The following is a 21549-nucleotide window of genomic DNA, read 5'->3' on the forward strand; positions in this document are numbered from 1 at the left end:
TTTTTGTTGATACGTATTCTGCAAAAAATAAGATAGTGCTCAATCATATGAGAGGTGAAATAATGTTCATAGGCTAACAGGGTGGTTTGGGTATGACAACTGGATCATCATTATAAGAAATGCAGACTGATTCATAATGTTTCCTTTTACAGTTTCTGCTGATGAAACAATCCAGTTACCAAAGCAGAGTCAAATTTAGTGTGTAAGGTGTACTTCAAATACACAATTTAATTACATTTTGGGCAACCTTCATACTACAGTCTTATACTGCTCTTGCTTCTATATACGTGTCTGCATCTGTGTACAATCAGGTACGTACTACTATCACTATCTGTTTTTCTACCATGTTTGCCACATCTACAGCTCTAAAGGCACAGATAAGGAAGTTTACTGCATTTCTATTTTTAATCTTTAACAAAGAATGAGAATTATCTATCAAATAATACTTCTCAATATCAGAGGTACCTTTACATTATGACCCTTTCTAATTCAGTGTCTGAATCTATCACTGTCTACTCTAAACTTGAAATCTGACAATGAATTACTGTGAATGAAAACATTTTATATTCTAGTATATACTATTTTGCAATGCAAAAATATCCTTAAATTTTTTATGCAATATCAGTAGAAACCATGGTACCATACCTGTATTCTGGATGTAACAACTGCTGATCGTGAAGCTCAACAGGGGGTTTATAAATGTTGTCTCCAATCAATGTCACACGAATTCTACTTCTGAATGTCCATCGGAATTTTCCCTTTAAATATATGTATTAAATATATGTAAAGGCAGTTGAGAATCATGGAAAAGTGCCTTTGCAGTACATAACAAGACAGCAAGTAATTCCAAAAAGTTCATAGATTACACAAACTACCTTTAGTAATCCAAGCTCATCAGTAAACACTCTTCATCTATTCATCAATAAAATGCATCTCAAAAATTAAATGATACTATTACATTCTTTCCACTCCATATTAACTCATAGCCTTAAAAATCCAGCATCATCCAAAGAGCAAGAGGATTGATAAAAATAAGAACTGTGATTATTTGTTTTTCCTTAGGCAGTTTTCATCCATGAACTGGGGTAATACTTTACTACCATGTATACTACAGGTATCAAGTCCATTGTGCATATATTTACTATATCTAGATTTCTTTGTTCTTCAAAGTTAATTTATCAATAAGAGAATATAATAAAAAGAAGTTCCAATACATAAAACTTGCCCTACCTTAAGTAACTTGTCAATTGCTTCTCTGACATCTACAGAATATTTTTGTGGAAGACATAACTTTCCTTTTGATCTCATGGGATCAGAATTGAACCCAATAAGGGGCTTGTTCCTATCTAGCACTCTTGAAGCAGCCAACAGAAAAGTTCCATCTCCTCCTGTGGTAACAATGGCATCAGCCCACTCTATGTTTGGATCAGAATAGTCAAAGCGATATACAACTTTTGTTTCAATTCCTGCTGCTGTAAATACACTGTTGACAGTATTTTCTACACCCTGATGGAAAAAACAATTGTATACAGTATGTAAATTTTTGAGAAAATAATTTATTTTTTGCTTTATGAATCAAAATCCTTTTTTCATACAAATCATTTACTTTTAATGGCATAAAATATTACCAGCAAACTTCCTAAACACTTCCTTCCCAATTCACAAGAATACTGTCTGTATATTGAGAGCACTGTATATGAGCATCATGGATCCTCAAGTAGATCTGACAATTTGGTTAAGGGTATCTCCCAAATGGCCTCATTCTGCTCTACCATGGGGTCCTCTGATACATCAATTTAATTTCATATCACAGTATTAAACTTCGGTACTGTCATTTAATTAGCTAAATGTTCATGCTTTACATAATTTTCATGGTTCTCACTATCCTTTTCATTTGAGATTCTATACCACACTATTTTCTAAAATTTCTGTCCCAGTTGTGACCTCATTACAGAAATATCTTACTAATCAATTGGATAAACAATCTGAACTTTGTTCTAAGGGGTCCACAATAATAAAAAAATATTGCGAGTTCATGTATAATTTCAAAACTCATGGTGTGGCTAATATTTCATTTGGATTGAAGATGAACCCAGGGAAGGCTTTGAAACTTTTTGTAAAGAGTTTTAAAATTATACACAAACATGCAACATTTTTTATTATTGTGGACCCCTTAGAACATTATATGTATATACTCTCACGACAGAGTTTTTCCCAACTAAATCTGAACTTTAGAAGTTCAAATTAAATGAAAATGATATTTTTATGATACAATAAAGTTTTACGCATACTTACCTGGCAGGTATATATATAGCTATCCTCTTGTCGCACTGGCAGAATTTCAAAACTCGCGGCAACCGCTAGTACACTGGTAGTTCAGGTAATGGCCACCCCGTTCCCGTGGCGCTGGCGCTCGGAACCATTCCCGTTTTCCTCAGATTTTCTCTGAACCCTGTCTCCTGAGGGGAGGAGGGTGGGCATTTAATTATATATACCTGCCAGGTAAGTATGCATAAAACTTTATTGTATCATAACAATATCATTTTTATGCATGACACTTACCTGGCAGGTATATATATAGCTGATTGACACATTTGGAGGTGGGTCATAGACAGGAACATCGTCATAATTTAAAAATTAACTAATTTTTAAAATTACTATTAGGTTCCTTACCTGCTAAGGTAGCTGACTTCGTAGGTCCTGCCTCTTAACCTGCTAAACCTTAGTAGCTCTCAACTAGGATGTGACCTGTTTGTTGAGAAAGCTAATAACAAGGGTCTGACAACTGGACATGACCAATTTGTTGACAGAGAACCCTAGCCCTCATTTACCACGGGCATTCATGCTAGGAAAGTTAATAATCACCTGAACCACACACAAACACTATAACAAAACACTACACCAAAAAACTGAGCAGGTAATAACCTTCTCAGACAACCATCAAAACACTATAACCTAATTAAAATAATAGCCTAGCATGTTAGTAGGTTATGGGGTGGAAACTCCTTTGCCCAGTACTGTACCTGAGGATATGTACGGGCCTAACGTTTGACAATTATCAAAAGTTGTCTTCATGTCTCTTAGGTAATGCGAGGCAAATACCGAATTTGTCCTCCAAAACGTAGAATCTATAATGTCCTTGAGGGCTAAATTTTTCTGAATGCCAAGGACGTAGCTACCGCTCTCACCTCGTGAGCTTTAACTTTAAGCAATCCGAAGCATTCTTCCTGGCAAAGCAAATGCGCTTCCTTAATGACTTCTCTTAAGAAAAAAACCATCGCATTCTTAGACATAGGGCTAGCAGGATCTTTGACAGAACACCAGAGAGAACCTGAAGTCCCTCTAATGCTTCTTGTTCTTTCTACGTAATAACGTAAAGCTCTTACTGGGCAAAGAACCCTTTCCTGTTCTTGACCTACTAGATCAGCCAGTCCTGCAATCTCAAATGACCTTGGCCACGGATGCGAAGGATTCTCATTCTTGGCTAAGAATTCCTCTTGAAACGAACAAACTGCTTTGTTGTGCTTCCATCCTACTTGTTTGTTAATAGCTTGCAGCTCGCTAATCCTTTTAGCTGTAGCTAAGGCTACCAAGAAAATAGTTTTCTTTGTTAGCTCTCGTAAGGAAGCACTGTCCATAGGTTCAAACCTATCCGTTTCTAAGAATTTTAGAACGATATCCAAATTCCAAGAAGGAGCTCTGCAAAGCCGTTCCTTCTTCGTATTAAAAGATCTGAGAAGATCTCTAAGATCTGCGTCATTGGACAGATCTAAACCTCTGTGCCTAAACACTGCAGACAACATACATTTATAACCTTTAATGGTTTGATTTGCCAAACCCACTTCCTTCTTCAGATACAGAAGGAAATCTGCAATTTGGGTCACAGAGGTACTGGATGAAGAAATCTTCCGATTCTTACACCATTTTCTGAAGTTCTCCCACTTCGACTGGTACACTTTGATAGTTTAAGGTCTTCGTGCTCTCGCAACTGCCTTCGCTGCTTCTCTAGAAAACCCCCTCGCTCTGACAAGTCTTTCGATAGTCTGAACGCAGTCAGACCCAGAGCGAGGGTGTTCTTGTGGAACCTGTCAAAGTGGGGTTGTTTGAGAAGATCTACTCTCGTGGGTAGACTTCTCGGAGAATCCACTGTCCATTCCAGTACCTCTGTGAACCACGTTTGGGCCGGCCAGTATGGAGCTATTAGAGTCAGCCTTGTTCCTTGACTTTCTCTGAATTTCTTCATTACCTTTCCTAAAATCTTGAACGGGGGAAATGCGTACGCGTCTAGCCCCGTCCAATCTAGTAGGAAGGCATCTACTGCGACTGCAAGAGGGTCCGGAACTGGAGAACAGTAGTTCGGTAACCTCTTCGTCGTTGCGGTCGCGAAAAGATCCACCACTGGCCTGCCCCAAAGCTTCCACAGCCTCTGGCATACTTGATGATGCAATATCCACTCCGTGGAAAGCACTTGTCCCTCCCTGCTCAACAGGTCCGCTCTGACGTTCTTCTCCCCTTGAATGAACCTGGTGAGCAGGGTGACGTTTTCTCTCTCCGACCACAGAAGAATCTCCTTCGCTAAGTTGCAAAGAGAAAACGAGTGGGTTCCTCCTTGTTTTCGTATGTATGCCAGAGCTGTGGTATTGTCCGCGTTGATCTGCACCACTTTGCCGCTGATCCACGGTCTGAACGCTTTCAGAGCCAAGAAGATCGCCATCAGTTCCTTCCTGTTTATGTGCCAAGCTTTCTCTTCTTCGTTCCAAAGGCCTGACTCCTCTCGAGGGTTCCTCTGCTGGAGTGACGTTCCCTCTGCTAACCTTCCCGGGGCTAGCCACCACTTTAGTTCCTCCTTTATCTTCAAAGGAATTGGAAACAGGAAGGAATCTGGTTGCGATCTTCTTGGCCAGACTTCGTTCAGAAAGAACTGTAAGGGCCTCATGTGAAGTCTCCCTAGGGAAATGAACCATTCTAACGAAGAGAGTGTCCCCAGCAGGCTCATCCACTCTCTCGCCGAACATTGGTCTTTCAATAGGAATTCTTGCACTTTCCGAAGGCACATGGTCTGCCTTTCGGGTGACGGAAAAGCCCGAAAAGTCACTGAGGATATCAGAATCCCCAAATAAACTAGCTCCTGTGTGGGGCTCAGATGTGACTTTTTCAGGTTCACCATCAGACCCAGCTGCTTCGTTAAATCCAATGTGAGGTCCGTGTCCTCCAGACATTTCTGCTTTGATTGTGCTCTTATGAGCCAATCGTCCAAGTAGAGAGAGACTCTGACTCCTAACAAATGAAGCCACTTCGCCACGTTCGTCATCATCCTTGTAAAGATTTGAGGGGCCGTGCAAAGCCCGAAGCAAAGGGCTCTGAATTGATATATCTTGTCCTGGATCACGAATCTCAAAAATTTCCTGGACCTTGGATGAATCGGAATATGGAAATATGCATCCTGAAGGTCCAGCGTTACCATCCAGTCCCCTGGTCGTACCGCTGCCAATACTGAATCGTTCATCTCCATCGTAAACTTGGTCTTTTCTACGAACAAGTTTAGCTGACTTACGTCCAGTACTGGCCTCCAACCTCCTGATGACTTCGGTACCAGAAAGACGGTTGTAAAAACCTGGGGATTCGTGATCCAGAACAGGTTCTATGGCTCCCTTCTCTAACATACTGACAACTTGATGCCAAAGAGCTTCTCTCTTCTCTAAATCGATGTAATGAGCCCCTAGGGCTCTCGGAGCTGTAGCGAGAGGTGGTTTCTTTAGGAAGGGGATTTTGTAGCCTTCCTTCGCTACCCTTACAGACCAAGGATCCGCTCCTTTGTTTTGCCAGACTTCCCAGAAGTCTAAAAGTCTGGCCCCAACACACGTCTGGAGGACTTCTAAATCATTGTTTGGTTGAGGTTTTCGAACCTCTTTTGGCTGGAACTCTTTTCCCTCTAAAGGCTGGTCGGGAAAAAATCCTACCCCGAAAGGGCTGCTGTGCTGTCCTTGTTTCCTTCGGTGTCTTCTTCACTACCTTAGCGGGTAAATACTTCCTTACTGAAGACGTCAGCAGATCCTGCGTAGCCTTCTGAGTAAGGGAAAGTGCGATATCCTTAATGATATCCTGTGGAAAAAGTTGTCCTGAAAGTGGGGAGAACATCAACTCTGACTTTTGCGCGTTCGAGACTCCTTTCGCAGCGAACGAGCACAAAAGATACCTCTTCTTTAGAACCATTGCTGTAAACAGTGAAGTAAGTTCATTAGCTCCATCCCTTAAGGCTTTATCCATACAGGACATGATACTTCTATGCAAATCCGAGTCCGAAGAATCTCCCATCTCTGCAGTTCGAGCCAATGCACCCAACGACCAATCAAGAAAATTAAAAACTTCATAAATCCGATATATACCCTTGAGTAAATGGTCGAACTCTGAAGAAGTCCACCACACTTTGGCTGCGTGTAAGGCATGCCTACGGGAGCTGTCCACTATATTAGAAAAGTCTCCCTGGGAGGAAGCAGGAACTCCCAGGCCAAGACTTTCCCCCATAGCGTACCAAACACCAGACTTCGAAGCCAATTTGGCCGGTGGGAAAGCAAAAGAAGTCTTCCCCGACTCTCTCTTCTCCTTCAACCACTCATTAACACGTTGAAGGGCTTTCTTCGCTGAAATCGACAAGGTCATTTTCAAAAAAGAAGATTTCTTGGGTGTTTTCGTCTTCGAAAATTGAGATAGAGGAGATGGCGGGGCTGAAGGTTGAAAATCTCCTTCAAACAAAGAAAGGAGGCACTCGGTTAGCTTCTTGTAGTCCGAGGAAGGAGCTTCCACATTCTTGTCCTCTTCCGAAAACTCAACGAATTCTTCCTCCTGAGAAGAAATATCTTGAAAGCCAAGATCCTGATGACTCTCCATAGCGGGATCCTTATCCACCGTTTGCCTGGAGAGCGAATGCGGAACTGCCTCTTTGTAAAACCCCTCTCTTCCTTGTCGGAAAGATGTATCCACATGCTGCCGCCTGCGTCCTGCGTCCTCCATAACATTTGCGTCCAACATGCGTCCATCACTCTTCCTCTTGCGTCCTGCGTCCTGCCGTGTCGGAGATACGTCCTTCCTATAGGACGCACTGCGTCCTGGGTTACGAGAAGATCCCGCCTGAGAACGAGGAGGCAACTGTACGTCCTGCGTCCTCTTGGAAGACTTAACCGGGAGAGACGAGTCCTTACGTCTAGCCGAAGGTTGTTCGGGATATTCCCATGATTTCACAATCACTGCTAATTTCTCCTGCATGTCTCGCAGAACTTCCTTAGTCTCCACTTCCTTACGAGACTCCTGAGGCGGAGGAGAACGAGGACGCACTGGGCTAAAACGGAGAGGCGAGCGATCCTGACGTCTACGTAGCGGAGTTTCTCTAATAGGGGAAACACCGCTCACCGCACGGTTAGTCACCTCTAAAGGACGCGAAATCCTCTTCCTCTTGATAGGGATTGCTTCTTCATCCTCCGATGAAAAAATCTCAGGGCTACTCCAACCTTCTTGTTCAAAAACCCTTTCATCCTGTGATGAGGTCGACACATATGACCTCTTGAGAGGACGCGATACTTCAACAAAACGCCTACTCCTTCCTGAAGTCGAACTATCCGACGAAAAAACGCACTTCCCAGTATCGCCTTTCCTATGGCGTACTGCTGCAGCCTGGGATGCCACAGGACTGCCTGAAGGGACGCCTGATCGAGAGTAAACCCCTCTCGCCTCCCTTCGACTGTCGACATGCCTTCTCCCTTGGGTCTGGGAGCTTGACAGAGGTCTAGGTCTAGGAGCACGAGAGGGACGATCAGACACCCCCTCCACAACACTGTCATTAAACACTTCCACTTTGTCCGTTAACCGTTTAATCTGATCCCCCATGGACGCAAGGGCAGCGAACAATTTCACAATTTGTGGATCGGTAGTATCCTCAGATACAGCAACGGGCGCATTTGTGGATCAGTAGTATCCTCAGATACAGCAACGGGCGCAGGAGAAACCTGAGGGGAAGGTGCTACATCTACATGGGAATGAGCTGGAGAAGACACAGGCAAAGATTCATTCATAGGTTTACTCGAAGAACCAGATCTCTCACTTCTAGAAACTGACCTTCTCACCCGATCTTTTTCTAGTCTCTCTACATACTTAACAAGAGCCTTCCACTCTTTCTCATTCAGGCACTCACATTCATTGCACCTATTATCCCACGTATATACAAACTCTCGACACTTCTTACATACAGTATGGGGATCTACCGATGATTTCGGCAGTCTCACTTTACACCCTTCTTTCACACAAACTCTAAACATACTCCCTGAATCAGACATACTAATTCAAAATCAATTGCGATTGCCAAGCTAACTTCGTGAATACGATACCAATATCCAAAAAGTCAGTCAACGAACAGGAAATTCTATCAGAGAACCAACAACGATGTTGCCGGTTCGGCTGGCAGAGAAAATCTGAGGAAAACGGGAATGGTTCCGAGCGCCAGCGCCACGGGAACGGGGTGGCCATTACCTGAACTACCAGTGTACTAGCGGTTGCCGCGAGTTTTGAAATTCTGCCAGTGCGACAAGAGGATAGCTATATATATACCTGCCAGGTAAGTGTCATGCATAAAAATCTATTTTTACATTATAATCTTAGCTGATTTTGTTTATTATTATTTCCTTTGTAGCATTTTATAATCAAACTAATCATTTTGTGATAACACAGGGCCCTCGTTATCCTCAATATCGGGGTTCTTTTCAATTGTTGAAGGAAATGCATTCATGCGGATCTGCTTCCAATCGGTATTACTCCACCAATATAGTGATATTACAGGTGTTGAGAAAATTATGACGTCTGTCTTTCCTAAGGAAATACAAAAGTAATTTTTCATAATGGTAAGCTCTGCAAAACAACTTTAAATATTTTAAGATACTGATTTGATATATTTTAGTATGATAATTCCAAAAATTATTGATTTTATAAGCACCAACTACGTAATGTAGTCTATAGGCTGCATAACCTAGGTGCTTGGGAATAGAACAGCTAATCAAAGGTTATGAAATATTAGAATGTGGCAATCCATTTAGCTAAGTCATAACCCTTAATGGACAGATACCCTCATATGAGTGGCAATAACAGGTTTTTAGTTGTGGACGGATTCACTCATGGAATCGGACAGAAAAGAGATTCCATTACAGCTATAGACCATAAATTCACTAATGGCAACTTTTCAACTGAATCAGATCATCGAAGTAGGCAGCTTATGAGTTAATTGTGATCTTGACTATAAGAGGGCATGGTGTGTTTCTCTTACTCCAATGACGTCTTTTTATTTATTTGCTCATAAATATACCCAAGGGTTGCTGTTGGTTTTAGTTCTTATCTTTTACGATAGTATGCCAGTTATAATTGTAATTTTGAAAAGAAAAGTGCAAAGAAATATTAGTAAAGACATGTATAATCCAAAGAAGGTACTGGATCTTAGACCTCAGAAAATTTTAGTAAATATTTTACAACAAATACTCAGAATTTGCTCCTGATTTTATTTTTATGTTTTGATATTGTGTCAGCTGTAAATATAATTTTACTAAATAAAATAAAATTATTTATTAGAAAAAACATGTATGTATAACTTTTCTATAAAACCTATTTCATTTCTGCTTGTTGTAGATGACACAACTCAAAAACAGAAAACAAGCACAATATCATATAATAGAAGAAAATCAGCCAAAAATCACCAAAATTATTATTAACGCCAATTGACACCATCTGCACAAGGACACGGCATGAAGAATTTTGAGAAGAATGTAAACATTCTAGCGCCACCTGATGGGAAACAGGTGATTAGAGAGACAGTCCTAGCAGGTTAGCCAAGCATTATTTTGTTTTGATTGTTGATCGCACCTAATGGCACAAAGATATAAGCTAACTTTAATATTAGGTAAGATTCATTCCAAATGTAATGGTTTATAACCTGTTACTACACCTCAGACAAAAAATTAATCTGGGTTGTTGGAATTTATTTACTTGGAGCTAAGCTATTTCACCAACTGTCAGTTTCCTTTTTAAGCTCCTTTGAGGATGAACAGTTGCTACGCTATAAACAAAACAGGCTTTGACATGGGAACAACCTATTTTTAGTAGCCGCTGTGAGCCCTCAAACCCACTAACTTTCCCTGATGAAAAGGCATATGACTGGGGTAAACATTTATCTTACACAGACATGGAATGTAATGAAGATGGCCAACGGCTTATGTTGTAGTCACATCTGTGCAAGTGAGACATTGTTAGAGCCAAAGCAGTAATTGTAAGACAAGAGATAGAACCCTCCTGTCCTGAGTCCTTTATATTGTCACTGTGCCAATAAGCACTATTCTGGCCGAGACCAAGAGAATTATTAGTACTAATTGGTTGGTCTGTCTTATGGAGCTCTTGGGGGGGACCATGAGAGTGTAACTCATTTGAGGATGAACAGCAGCAATCAAAAATAGGTCTATCCTGCATGAAACCCTGTTTTTTTTTTTACATGAAATGGAAGGCTTTAGGAAAGTGCAAGTATCAACAGTCTAGTGGCATAGAAAACAGATGAAAGCAAGGAATCTTGTGATATCTGGCAACGCATGCGCAGATCGGGGGAAGGATGGTCGAAGACCATTCACCTACGATCACGCATCAGTCTTTCCTAACTCAGGATGTCTTAACAAACAGAGTGGCGGCTAGAGGCGGGCAGTATAATGTTAAGACCTCAGGTTTGTAGCTATGAAAAATATAAATTGTCTTAGAAAATTTGTCATTTGTTCATACGCAAACAAACCTTCCGTCTTAACAATTGGATAGACTCATACTTGGAGGGAGGTACAAGATACCCTACACCAGATGGGGGCCTACCCACCAGTCCAGCTTCCAGGAGAAATGACTTCTGCAGAGGGACTGAAGCCCGTTGAGAAGCTAGATAAATTGACATCTAACCACTCAGACACTGAGTGATGTACAATGATATATGGGAGAACCATTGTGCAGGGAACCAAAGACAAACTTTGACTGTCTAATAGCAAACCAACACATCAGGGTTTGTACTTCTCTCAACTCCTCCTTGCCAAGGAGTGGAGCATATGCTACCGGATAGAGGGTCTGATATTTGTATATTAAGCGACCACACTACCAGTATGACTACCTTACTCATTGTATCAGACCAGTCCAGCGAATGACGTGTCTATTCCTTAACCAGCCCGAAGGAAGAAGGAAAGGTACAAGAGAAAGGAGACCAGCCAACTAACTCATTCTCTCATCCACAAAATCATCTTAGGAAAGATACAAAAGTGCCCTGTTAGGGGCAACTAGGAGTACACAACTTGCTGGGCAGCCACCACAGTACCCAGGGAAAATGTGTCCGCAGATCTGTGGGCAACATCCTTAAGATAGAAAGAGGCGAATGTGGACTAGCGTAACCAAGTAGTACCAGCGCTCAGCCCTCTATGTGCAGCCAAGTTCTTTTTGAAAGCCACACAGGGACCAATACCCCTAATGTCATGTGCTCTAGCCTGCACAGACATGGTGGTGGAATCATCAAGAGACAAGTATGCGTGTCTGATGGCTTCCCGTATCCAAAAAGCGATAGTATTCCTAGACACCTCTTTCTTGTACGGCCTGTGCTAACAATAAGTCTGCAGCAGCCAAGGTGCCGAGTCCTTTTAAGATAGCAACGCAGGGCCCAGACAGGGCACAACAAACGCTCTTGAGCATCACCACTCACAAGTCATTCAGTGATGGAATGGAAAACGAAGTGAACCTGTCATTGTGCACAGAGGGATTTTGGGTCTTGGCCATGAATTCCGGGACAAATTCGGACAACGACCCTCAACCCCTGGCGTGCTTCACCTCATAGCTCAGATCGTGGAGCTCTCCTACCATCTTAGAAGATGTCAAGGCCAGAAGGAAAACTGCCTTGAGCATCAAGTTCAAGTCAGATGAGCGACACCAGGGCTCATATGGACTCTTAGTGAAGCTCTTGAGAACCAAGGAAACATCCCACGTCTGAGGCTTGAGCTCTCTAGGAGAACTCAACTGCTCAAACCCCTTAACTAGCAAGAAAAGTTCCCAGGAAGAGGAGATGGCGATACCTTTAAGGCTTAACACCAAACTCAGGGCTGCCCTGTAGCCTCTAATGGCAGAAACGGACAAACGTTTCTCGTCTCTGAGGAAGGTTAAAAGTCAGCTATTCGCTGAATAGAGGTTGCGAGTGAAGAAAAACCCTGTTACAACACCAATCACAGTAGATCGCTTATTGCCTTGGAAACCGCGGAGGTCGACAACCATAATTAATACTACCAACATTGGTATGAACATTATTCATTTTCAAGTAATACAATTTTCCACACTTTTCAATGTCAAATTTGGTATCACTCTTATCAATCAATTCAACATAATCAGGATAAAACATCACTTTAGCACCCTTCTTAGTTGCAGCTTGAACAGAGAAAATGTTCTAAGGATATGTTGGGATGAGCAGCACACTTTTCAGCTGCACATTACTCTGTCAGCCATCACTGTCTATCCTCTTGATCATAGCATCTCTTTTCACTGCCACATTGTCAGTGAAAAGAGATGCTATGATCAAGAGGATAGACAGTGATGGCTGACAGTAATGTGCAGCTGAAAAGTGTGCTGCTCATCCCAACATATCCTTAGAACATTTTCTCTGTTCAAGCTGCAACTAAGAAGGGTGCTAAAGTGATGTTTTATCCTGATTATGTTGAATTGATTGATAAGAGTGATATCAAATTTGACATTGAAAAGTGTGGAAAATTGTATTACTTGAAAATGAATAATGTTCATACCAATTTTGGTAGTATTAATTATGGTTATGATTTGAAAAAGTGGCATAGAATCTTAGGGCATTGCAACTATTATGATATTGTAAGGCTGGAAAGTGTAACAAAGGGCATGAAGATTATACAAACAGATGATAAACAAGAAAATTGTGATATATGTGTGTTAGGTAAAATGACACAAACTAGAAACAGAAATGTTGATACTAAGTCTGAAGTTCCCTTAGAATTTGTACACACTGATTTAGCATGTCCAATAGAACCTGTTTCGAGTGAAGGGTTGTGATATGTTATAGCATTTATATATGATTGTACAGGGGTAGTTTTTTGTGTATTTCCTGAAAAACAAAAGTGATACAACTTCAGCATTAAAAATCTTTTTGTCAGATTCTGCCCCCTACGGAAAAATTAAAAGACTAAGGTCTGACAATGGGTCAGAGTTCACATGTCATGATTTCACCAATTTACTTATTGAGAATAGAATTAAGCATGAAAAGCCAGCTCCATATTCCCCAAACCAAAATGGCACTGCTGAGAGAAATTTGAGAACTCTATTTGAGATGGGAAGGTGTCTAATTCAGTCTAGATTACCAAAAATGTTATGGTCATATACAGTTATGACAGCTGCTTATATTCGCAACAGAGGCTTTAGTGATCATTTTAAAACAAACTCCTTTCTTTGCATTGACAGGAATAATGCCTGATTTGTCAAACATGAGGGTATTTGGATCAGATTGTTATGCATATAAACAAGACAAAGAGAAATTAGATGATAGATGTTCAAAGGGATCGTAGGATATGACAAGGGAAGGGTAGTCCGGCTTATTTTGAATATTTTCCTGAAATAGGTGAAGTCGTGAGATCTAGACTTAAAAAGGGATTTTGACGTAAGGAAAAATCTATTTCTGGGCGATTGGCTCGTGTCGCCAGCGAAATATCCTTTAATCTATTATTTCTAGGGTAAATGTACTAACAACATACCAGAGAATAAATAAAATAAATAAAAGAAAAAGGTCAGTATAACTGACTCGCTCACCCTCCAAAAGGGTGTCGGTATGAACACTAGGCGAGTGAGACCACTACCACGAGCCAAATGCCAATAGAAATCTCCCACTACAAAAACCCTCCAAGAGGAGAGCCGACCCACAGAGTGAGCAGCTCGTACTACTACTACTCCATCCCATGCTGCCGACTGCTGCGCCTCTAAGTGGCCATCCTGAAGTTAGCAGACAATCTTGGGCGAAGGGATGGTAGGTGGGATTTCGCTGGCGACACGAGCCAATCGCCCAGAAATAGATTTTTTCCTTACGTCAAAATCCCTTTTTTTTTTTTTTCTGGGCTCAGCTCGTGTCGCTGCGCGAAATCGTACCAGAGAAATAGCACAAGATTGTAAACAAAAGTAATAAAATAAATCAGAATAGGTCTCAAATAAAAGAGAAAATAAATATAAAAAAGAATATAATTGCTAAAAAGATACAAATACACAGTGATACAAAATTAGAAATATGCTTAAATTACACTTAATTCTAATCATGTTTCTTATCATAAGGTAATTTACATATGTACAGAGGTAAAATGGTTTACATGTAACAAAATGGTAACTGTGTTGTAAAGGCATGTATCAAAATATAATAGCAATTAAGATAATCAAATGAACAAATTAATCAACAATGATAATATATAAGGAATGTATATGACTTAATATACAAAAACCCCCGTAACCATTATAATAAGATGTATCCCCTAGCATAAAAATAAGGGGTAACATCCATGAGATCAATATCTATAATCATCTGTGAGTATCCCTAGCAAAAAAATAAGGGGTACCCACTACATTATCATAAAAGCAGCTAAGACACAAGGTGAATGTAAATGAACCACGGCAGGAATAGACGAACTGTTGGGTGAGGCAGGTAGAGGAGGGGACTGAATCTTCTACTACAAATTCACTAGAGTCAGGGGAAACTATGTTACCCGCTGCTACTGCTGAAAATTTCAGAGCTTCCAAGGACTTAAGGTAATGACGTTTGAAACACTGTCGGCGATTTCCATCCGGTATACTTTTCAACTCATCGAAGTTCATGTGTTGGAAATAATTAATTGAGGTGGCTACTGCCCTGACATCATGTGCTTTCGGGAAAGAGTCAGGATTGGCTTGCTTAATAAGTACAGGATTGTTGCCTGATGCCTTTAATGGATAAAGTTCCACCTTTTTCCCTCTTAAAAGAGGGGACCCGATGAAGATGAGGAGGTCCTGGACAGAAAGGCTCGTAAGGTTGTAACTGGGCAAAGAGATACATCTTGTGGAAGGGTAGTACCTTCCAAGGTTCCCACCTCATCAAAGGATCTTCATTCTTTGCTAAAAAGCTACGTTCCGGAGAAAGTAGGACCTCCCCTGTGGGAAGGAATTGAATATGGTCCGGATCTCTGGATAAAGCCGACAGTTCTGAAATTCTTGCTCCTGAAGCTAAGCTTAATAAAAATAGGGTTTTTCTTAAGAGCATTATAAACGAGCATGTGTCATTATCGGTTTCTGAAGCCAGTTTTAGAACATCGTTTAAGAACCATGAAACTGACGTAGGCCTTACAGAAGGTCTAAGTCTAGCACATGCCTTAGGAATAGACGAGAAGTAGGAATCCGTCAAGTCTATGTTGAACCCAAATTGAAATATCTTTTTCAAGGCTGACTTGTTTGTCGTAATCGTGCTAGCTGCTAAACCTTTTTCAAATAAGGATCTGAAAAAGGATATAGCTGAATTAACTGTCATGATTCTAATATCTGATTCTCTCAGGAAGATTGCTAACTTTTTGACAGCAGCATCATACTGTCTCAAAGTTGAATCCCTTTTATCGGATTCCAAGAAGAGAATATTCTGAGGGTGGAAATCATTATTGCGCATCTCTTTTTGCCGCAAACTTCATGAAGTCCATAAAGTTAGGGTTTTGAGAATCCCTGAGGAAGCGAACACAGTCTTCGTTTGTACTGACTGGGAGAGCCTGGGATTGGGGATCCGAAGAGGACGAAGGCCCAGCTCCAGAATTAGGGATACCAATTGCTCTTCGGCCAGTCTGGGGCTACTAGAGCCACTTGACCCTTGAATGTTCTGAGTTTGTTTAAAACTTTCATGAGAAGATTCACTGGAGGAAAGACATAAATCTTCTTCCAGTTGTTCCAGTCTAGAGCCAGGGCGTCCGTGGCATAGGCCAGAGGGTCCAGGTTGGGGGCTACATAACACGGCAGTTTGTGATTCGCTTGAGATGCGAAGAGATCCACTTGTGCCACTGGAACTCTTGAAGGATCCATTGGAACGAACTGTTGTCCAGTGACCATTCCGACTCTAGGGGCACTGATCGGGATAACGCGTCTGCTATGACGTTTCTCACTCCAGCTATGTGAGTGGAGGAGAGATGCCAACTGAACTTGTCTGCCAGGGAGAAGATGGCTACCATGACATGATTTAGATGACGTGACTTGGGAGCCTCCCCTGTTTATACAATGTACTACCACGCGCTGTCCAGAACTAGCTTTATGTGGGAGTACTTTGGTGGGCGTACCTTTTTAGAGTCAAGAACACTGCCATTGCCTCCAGTACGTTATATGGAACTGACTGAACTGAGGTGACCAAGTTGCCTTGAACCTTTTTTGACCTGGGTAATACCCTCCCCAACCGCTTAAGGACGCGTCTGTGTGGATGGTGATCCCTGGTGGAGGGAACTGAAGGGGTACTGACACTGACAAATTCTTGACTTTCGCCCACGGCCGAAGTCGATTCTTTAGAATCAGAGGGACTGAGGATAGTTTGTCCCTGGACCTGACATTTGCTCGTGAGCGCCAGATTCCTGGTTAGGTCTTTCAGTTTGGCTTTCATTAAGACGTTCGTTTCATCTGATGCAAACTGGAGAGAACCCAGGATCCTCTCCTGAGCTCTCCTTGACGCCAGTTTGTGACTTAGAAATTGCTTGACTGACTTCGCTATTTCTTTCCTTTTGGTTGATGGAATCGACAGAGTATGGGAGGATAGATTCCATTGAATGCCCAGCCACTGAAAGTTTGACTCTGGAGTGAGTCTTGACTTGGTCTGTTTATCTTGAAGCCCTAGATATTCCAGGAACTGAATCACTTTCAGTGTAGCTCTGTTGCATTCCTCGACTGTTGAAGCCCAGATCAACCAATCGTCGAGATACGCTACTACCATAATCCCTTGTGACTGAGTTGTTGCACTACCACTTCCGCTAGTTTCGTGAACACCCTGGGTGCCACGTTGAGTCCGAAGGGAACTACCTTGAAGGAGAATGTCTGGTCTCCTATCTTGAAACCCAGATATGGACGGAAGTGTCTTGCAATAGGGATATGATAGTAGGCGTCTGTAAGATCGATAGAAAGGTGGTGACGGCCCCACTGGGGAAGTAAGGTCCGCACCTGCGAGATCGTGAGCATCTTGAACTTGTCGCAGCGGATGGCTAAGTTTAAGCGGGACAAGTCTAAGATTACCCTTCTTTTTTGTGAGCCTTTCTTTGGCACGCTGAAACAAGCGACCTTGAAATTTTAATCTCTTGACTCTCGCTATAGCTCCTTTCTGAAGGAGGGTCCTCTGCGTACTCTGTCAATTCCTTGGAAGGGAAGTTGACGGAAAGGTCTGGATGGAGGTGGGTTCGTCAACCAGCTCCAAACCCAGGCCTTTTGACACTATGCTCTGAGCCCATTCGCTGAAGTTCCACCGGTGGCGAAAGTGAAACAGCCTCCCTCCTCCACCTGAAGTTCTTCATTGGTTCTGGTAACCGCCTCGAACCTCCTCTGAAGTGCTTTCCCCTATTAAAGGGGCCTCCCGACCCTCTCCCACGGGAAAGGAACGCCTACCTCTGCCTCCCTTACCGAGCGGTCCTACTTCTGTGAAGCTTGACTCTCGAAGGACTTGATGGTTAAGCCTTGGATTGTAAAGCTGGAGAGATGGCGTAATAAGAGGTGGAGGGCTGAGGCTGAGGGGATATCACATAAATTGGTTGTGATTGAGCCTTAGAAGTGGAAGGTTGGGCTGTTTGCACTAAGGGCACCGCTGGAACTTGCTGAGGAAAGCGTGGCTGCTTTTTCTGGTAAGGATGGAAACGCCTAGGTTTCCTCTGTCCCTTACCTTTAGGTGTTAGGTCTTGCCTCCTCTTAGCCGTAAGGCCCCAACGGTCCTTAAGGCTCTGGTTCAGCCTCGTAGCCTCTGACTGGACTTCCTTCACCATAGCTTCTGGGAAGAGATCTGCTCCCCAGATGCTAGACGAGAGTACCTATTCGGCTCAGTCGAATGGTTGCCTCTTGTAGGACATGCTTCCTACAATTCGTTCTACAGTGGCAAACTCAAACATATCCGACTGTACCGTTTGAGTCAGGGCTTTGGTCATGAGTTTAAAAAGCGGTTCTGAGCCATAGGCTATGGTTGCTACCTCGGACATAGCCATAGAGTTAATTGACCTGGTTAATCGCGATTTCGCGTCAAATTCAGCCTGAATAAGGCTATCTGGGAGCCTGGGTAGCTTTTCTTTTCACCAAACTGCTCCATAGCACAGTCAGGTTTGAGTTTGCCAGCTGAGAAGGTGTTTCGGCAAGTCTTCCCACAATTCTCGGCTGAGGGGAGCAACGGAGATGTGGGATCTGCTTCCTTCAATTGAGGCATGGGTTCCCCCTTCTGGGCCGCTGGGATGGTAGACCTCGCGATCTTTGTCAGGAACGGGAGCGGGGTACTCTCATCCATTGTGAAAATGGTAAAGGGACTCTTAAAAGGTTGTATCTTGGTATTAGAAACAATCCATGTCCTCTAAACACCTGAGCCATTCTCTCTGAGCCTGGTCTCGTGAATAGAGGACTGTCTCCTTTGGTACCCTATCATCCCGAACCATGGCTGAAGCTGTAAGCCTTGCGTAGCCTATGAACGGAGGCTGGAGGTCTTCCGGGTAGAACTCGAAGTCCTCTATCCTTCGAGTTCCAAATTCCGGTATTGAAATGAGACCGTCCTGGAAGGGGGCGTATGACGCTACTCTCCATGGATTGTTCATCGAGAACGGAGGTAGCGAGTCATACGGAGGAAGCTGAGTTCCACTCGTATTGGAAAGTGGAGGAGAGGCTAGAGGGGCTTCTCTCAGTCCGGCTATAATGGAGTCCTGGGAAGTAATCCTATCCGACAAACGAGAGATCATTTGTTCCATGCTACTCTTTAGGGACCCAACCAGGTCGCCCACCTGTTGCAACAGGCCAGCATTGGAGTCCAAGGCCGGAGCTGCTGCGGAGGTGGAGGGGTGGCTCTGAATCGGAACCAAGGGTAGCGGAACTGGGTGACTCTGCGAGGGCGAGATCTCTCTCTGGAGGATTTACTCCTCGAGGACTTAGAAGCCGGAGCTAGAAGCTTTAGACCTGTCTGCTCCGGGATTACCAGCCGGAGACTTACGCGAGGAGGATGACGCCGAAGCCGTCTTCTTAGACGACGACGACGTCTTAGACAAGGATTTCACTGCTTGACCTTGACCTTAGGTCTAACCGAAGCGTCAGGAGGAGTATACAATTCATCACCTGTAAAGCCTTGGAAGGATGGATGAGGTTGCAGGAGTAGAAGAACAGTTACGCCCAAGGGTGACCCTTGGGTGTCCACTATACCTACCTCGACCAACAGGTCGTCTACACCTACCATAGGTTCCACATTAATATCTAAAGTCGCGACATCCGTGGAGATATCCTGGTCTTGGTCAGTTAATGAGGCAGCCAGCTGTTGATTGGAATAAGGCGATAGTCGGGGCGCCTCTACTGGGTCGACGTATCCTGTCGCCTTGCCTCCGGGGAAGATTAACAGCGCCAACCGCTTCTCTAAGTGTTAGGGCGATACCCTTGGCGGCGTTCTTCCAAAACCGCCGACCCAGGCCCGCAGGGTTGCCAGAGCGGTATCCCTCACTGCCGGCGCCTGGAAGAGAGGCGTAGATTAGATTTAAGAATCACTTAAAACTAAAACTTAAAGTATAACTTAAACTTAGATGCCTTAAGTTAAAGTGAATGATGAAAACTTAAGCACTAAAACAGAAGCGGAGCAGCTACCGGAGATGGAATACTTACCCCTTCTAAAAGCTGGCTCACCAGATCGTAACATATGGTACACGTCTCATGGTACCAGACCTGGATGTCCCCGTGCAGAGTCGCGCATGGAGCATGGGACCGGCAAACTTCGTGTCCACATGGGTCCTGAAGTGTGGCGGCGCATCCCGGATGCTCACAGTTGGTGGTCTGTAAGTGGGAAGACACATGAGTATCTTAAAGAACATCACTTACAGGCTAAAGGACAGAAGAACTCCGTTGCGTGCCGGAGCTCGGAAAAAATTTGGGCATAACCCCCCCCTGCTTCGCCTGAATAGGCTATAATCCCGGAGAGATCCGGTAAGACACGTAAGGGAGGGGGGGGGGAAGGTTTAAGGTACTTAAGATAAACTTATAGTTAATCTAATAACACTTAAACCTAAAACTCAAACGAACCGGACCAAGTCCAGTGCGTAGCGGAGTTGTAGTAACTCGGCAATACGGTAAGGTTAGCAGGACCCACTGTATGTTCCGGTCCACTCTACTGGGAGGGTGGACTAACATCTTTGAGCGGATGCCAGGACTCCGATCATGAAAGGAGGTCCCTAGTAAAGGTGGGAAACGAGCGAGAAGAAGACATACAGGCTCGAGCGAACACGGAGCGACAAGGAAGCAACGGATGGGGGGGGAAAGGCCAGTACCCCCCACCACATTACCACCCGGCCGGAGCCGAGAAGCCGGAGAGGTAGAGTCCAGTCTGGGTCTGTCCCGGTCTCCCGGTGGCCCCTCCGCTGGGGGGAGAGAGGAAGAAGCAGGTCGGGTATGTGGAGCGAGCATGGGCAGACCGACCCACCCTCCCCCGACTCTATGGAAGAAAGCGGGAGGAAGGTGACTGGGCAGGCGTCTGGCTGACTCGTGATCGCGTAGTGACCACGAGGCGGTAAGACCAAAACAAAACAATTAAGCCTAGGACAAACCAACTGATCAGAGAGATGCTATCGGGAAGCAACTGAACTGAAAAGCAGGAGCATAAAGGCCCACTGGGCCAAAACCAACTGATCAGAGAGATGCTATAGGGAAGCAACCGAACTGATGAGCGGTAGTATAGGCTCAATGAGCCAGGACCTAGGCTAAGCCAGACGCCTAACTAACCTAACCATACAAAAAACATGGTACAAATAAATAAAATTAAAAGAAAGAAAACAATATAGTAGGAGAAAAAATCCAGGAGTGTACGACTAACCCGAAGGAAAGTCTACCACTCAAAGCTAGTCAGAGGCCGATACTAAGAGCCTGGGACTAGGTCTGGAAAGAAGAAGCCTACATAAGGTAAAAGACATGCATGCATGACAAACCTGAGTAGACAGTACCCTAAGTAAAACGGATAAATAATATAGAGCGTACATAGATAAGGGGATGTTCTAGGTATGGGAGACCAGGAACGAACCCACCATGAGGCAGAACAATGCTGCCATGCTTCCGACCCAGAGTACGTATTTATACCTAAAAAACGGCAAATACTGTCTCAGGGCCGGAAAAAAAACAACTAACCATAATTACTGAGTACTTAACTTAGCTGCTGCGATAGCTGCACGCTCCATTATAGATAAATCCAACGAAAGGGCACAAAAAACACAGAGAGAAAAATAGCACGTGTGACTCGTGTGCGCTAACTGAAAAGGATGG

The 21549-nt window shown here is 43.4% G+C and overlaps 1 protein-coding gene across 4 annotated transcripts in view; it reads right to left on the minus strand.

The window, feature by feature from the left end:
- Positions 1–21549, minus strand: part of LOC135219355 (NAD kinase 2, mitochondrial-like) — a gene marked incomplete at its 3' end in the record, with an annotated part of 495179 nt that overhangs the window by 418194 nt on the left and 55436 nt on the right. For all 4 annotated transcript variants that reach the window (XM_064256045.1, XM_064256044.1, XM_064256047.1 and 1 more), the window contains 2 exon segments: positions 646–758; positions 1231–1506. In XM_064256045.1, the coding sequence (XP_064112115.1) occupies positions 646–758; positions 1231–1506 (389 nt within the window).

The sequence above is a fragment of the Macrobrachium nipponense genome, chromosome 1, assembly GCF_015104395.2.
Source record: "Macrobrachium nipponense isolate FS-2020 chromosome 1, ASM1510439v2, whole genome shotgun sequence".
Taxonomy (NCBI): domain Eukaryota; kingdom Metazoa; phylum Arthropoda; class Malacostraca; order Decapoda; family Palaemonidae; genus Macrobrachium; species Macrobrachium nipponense.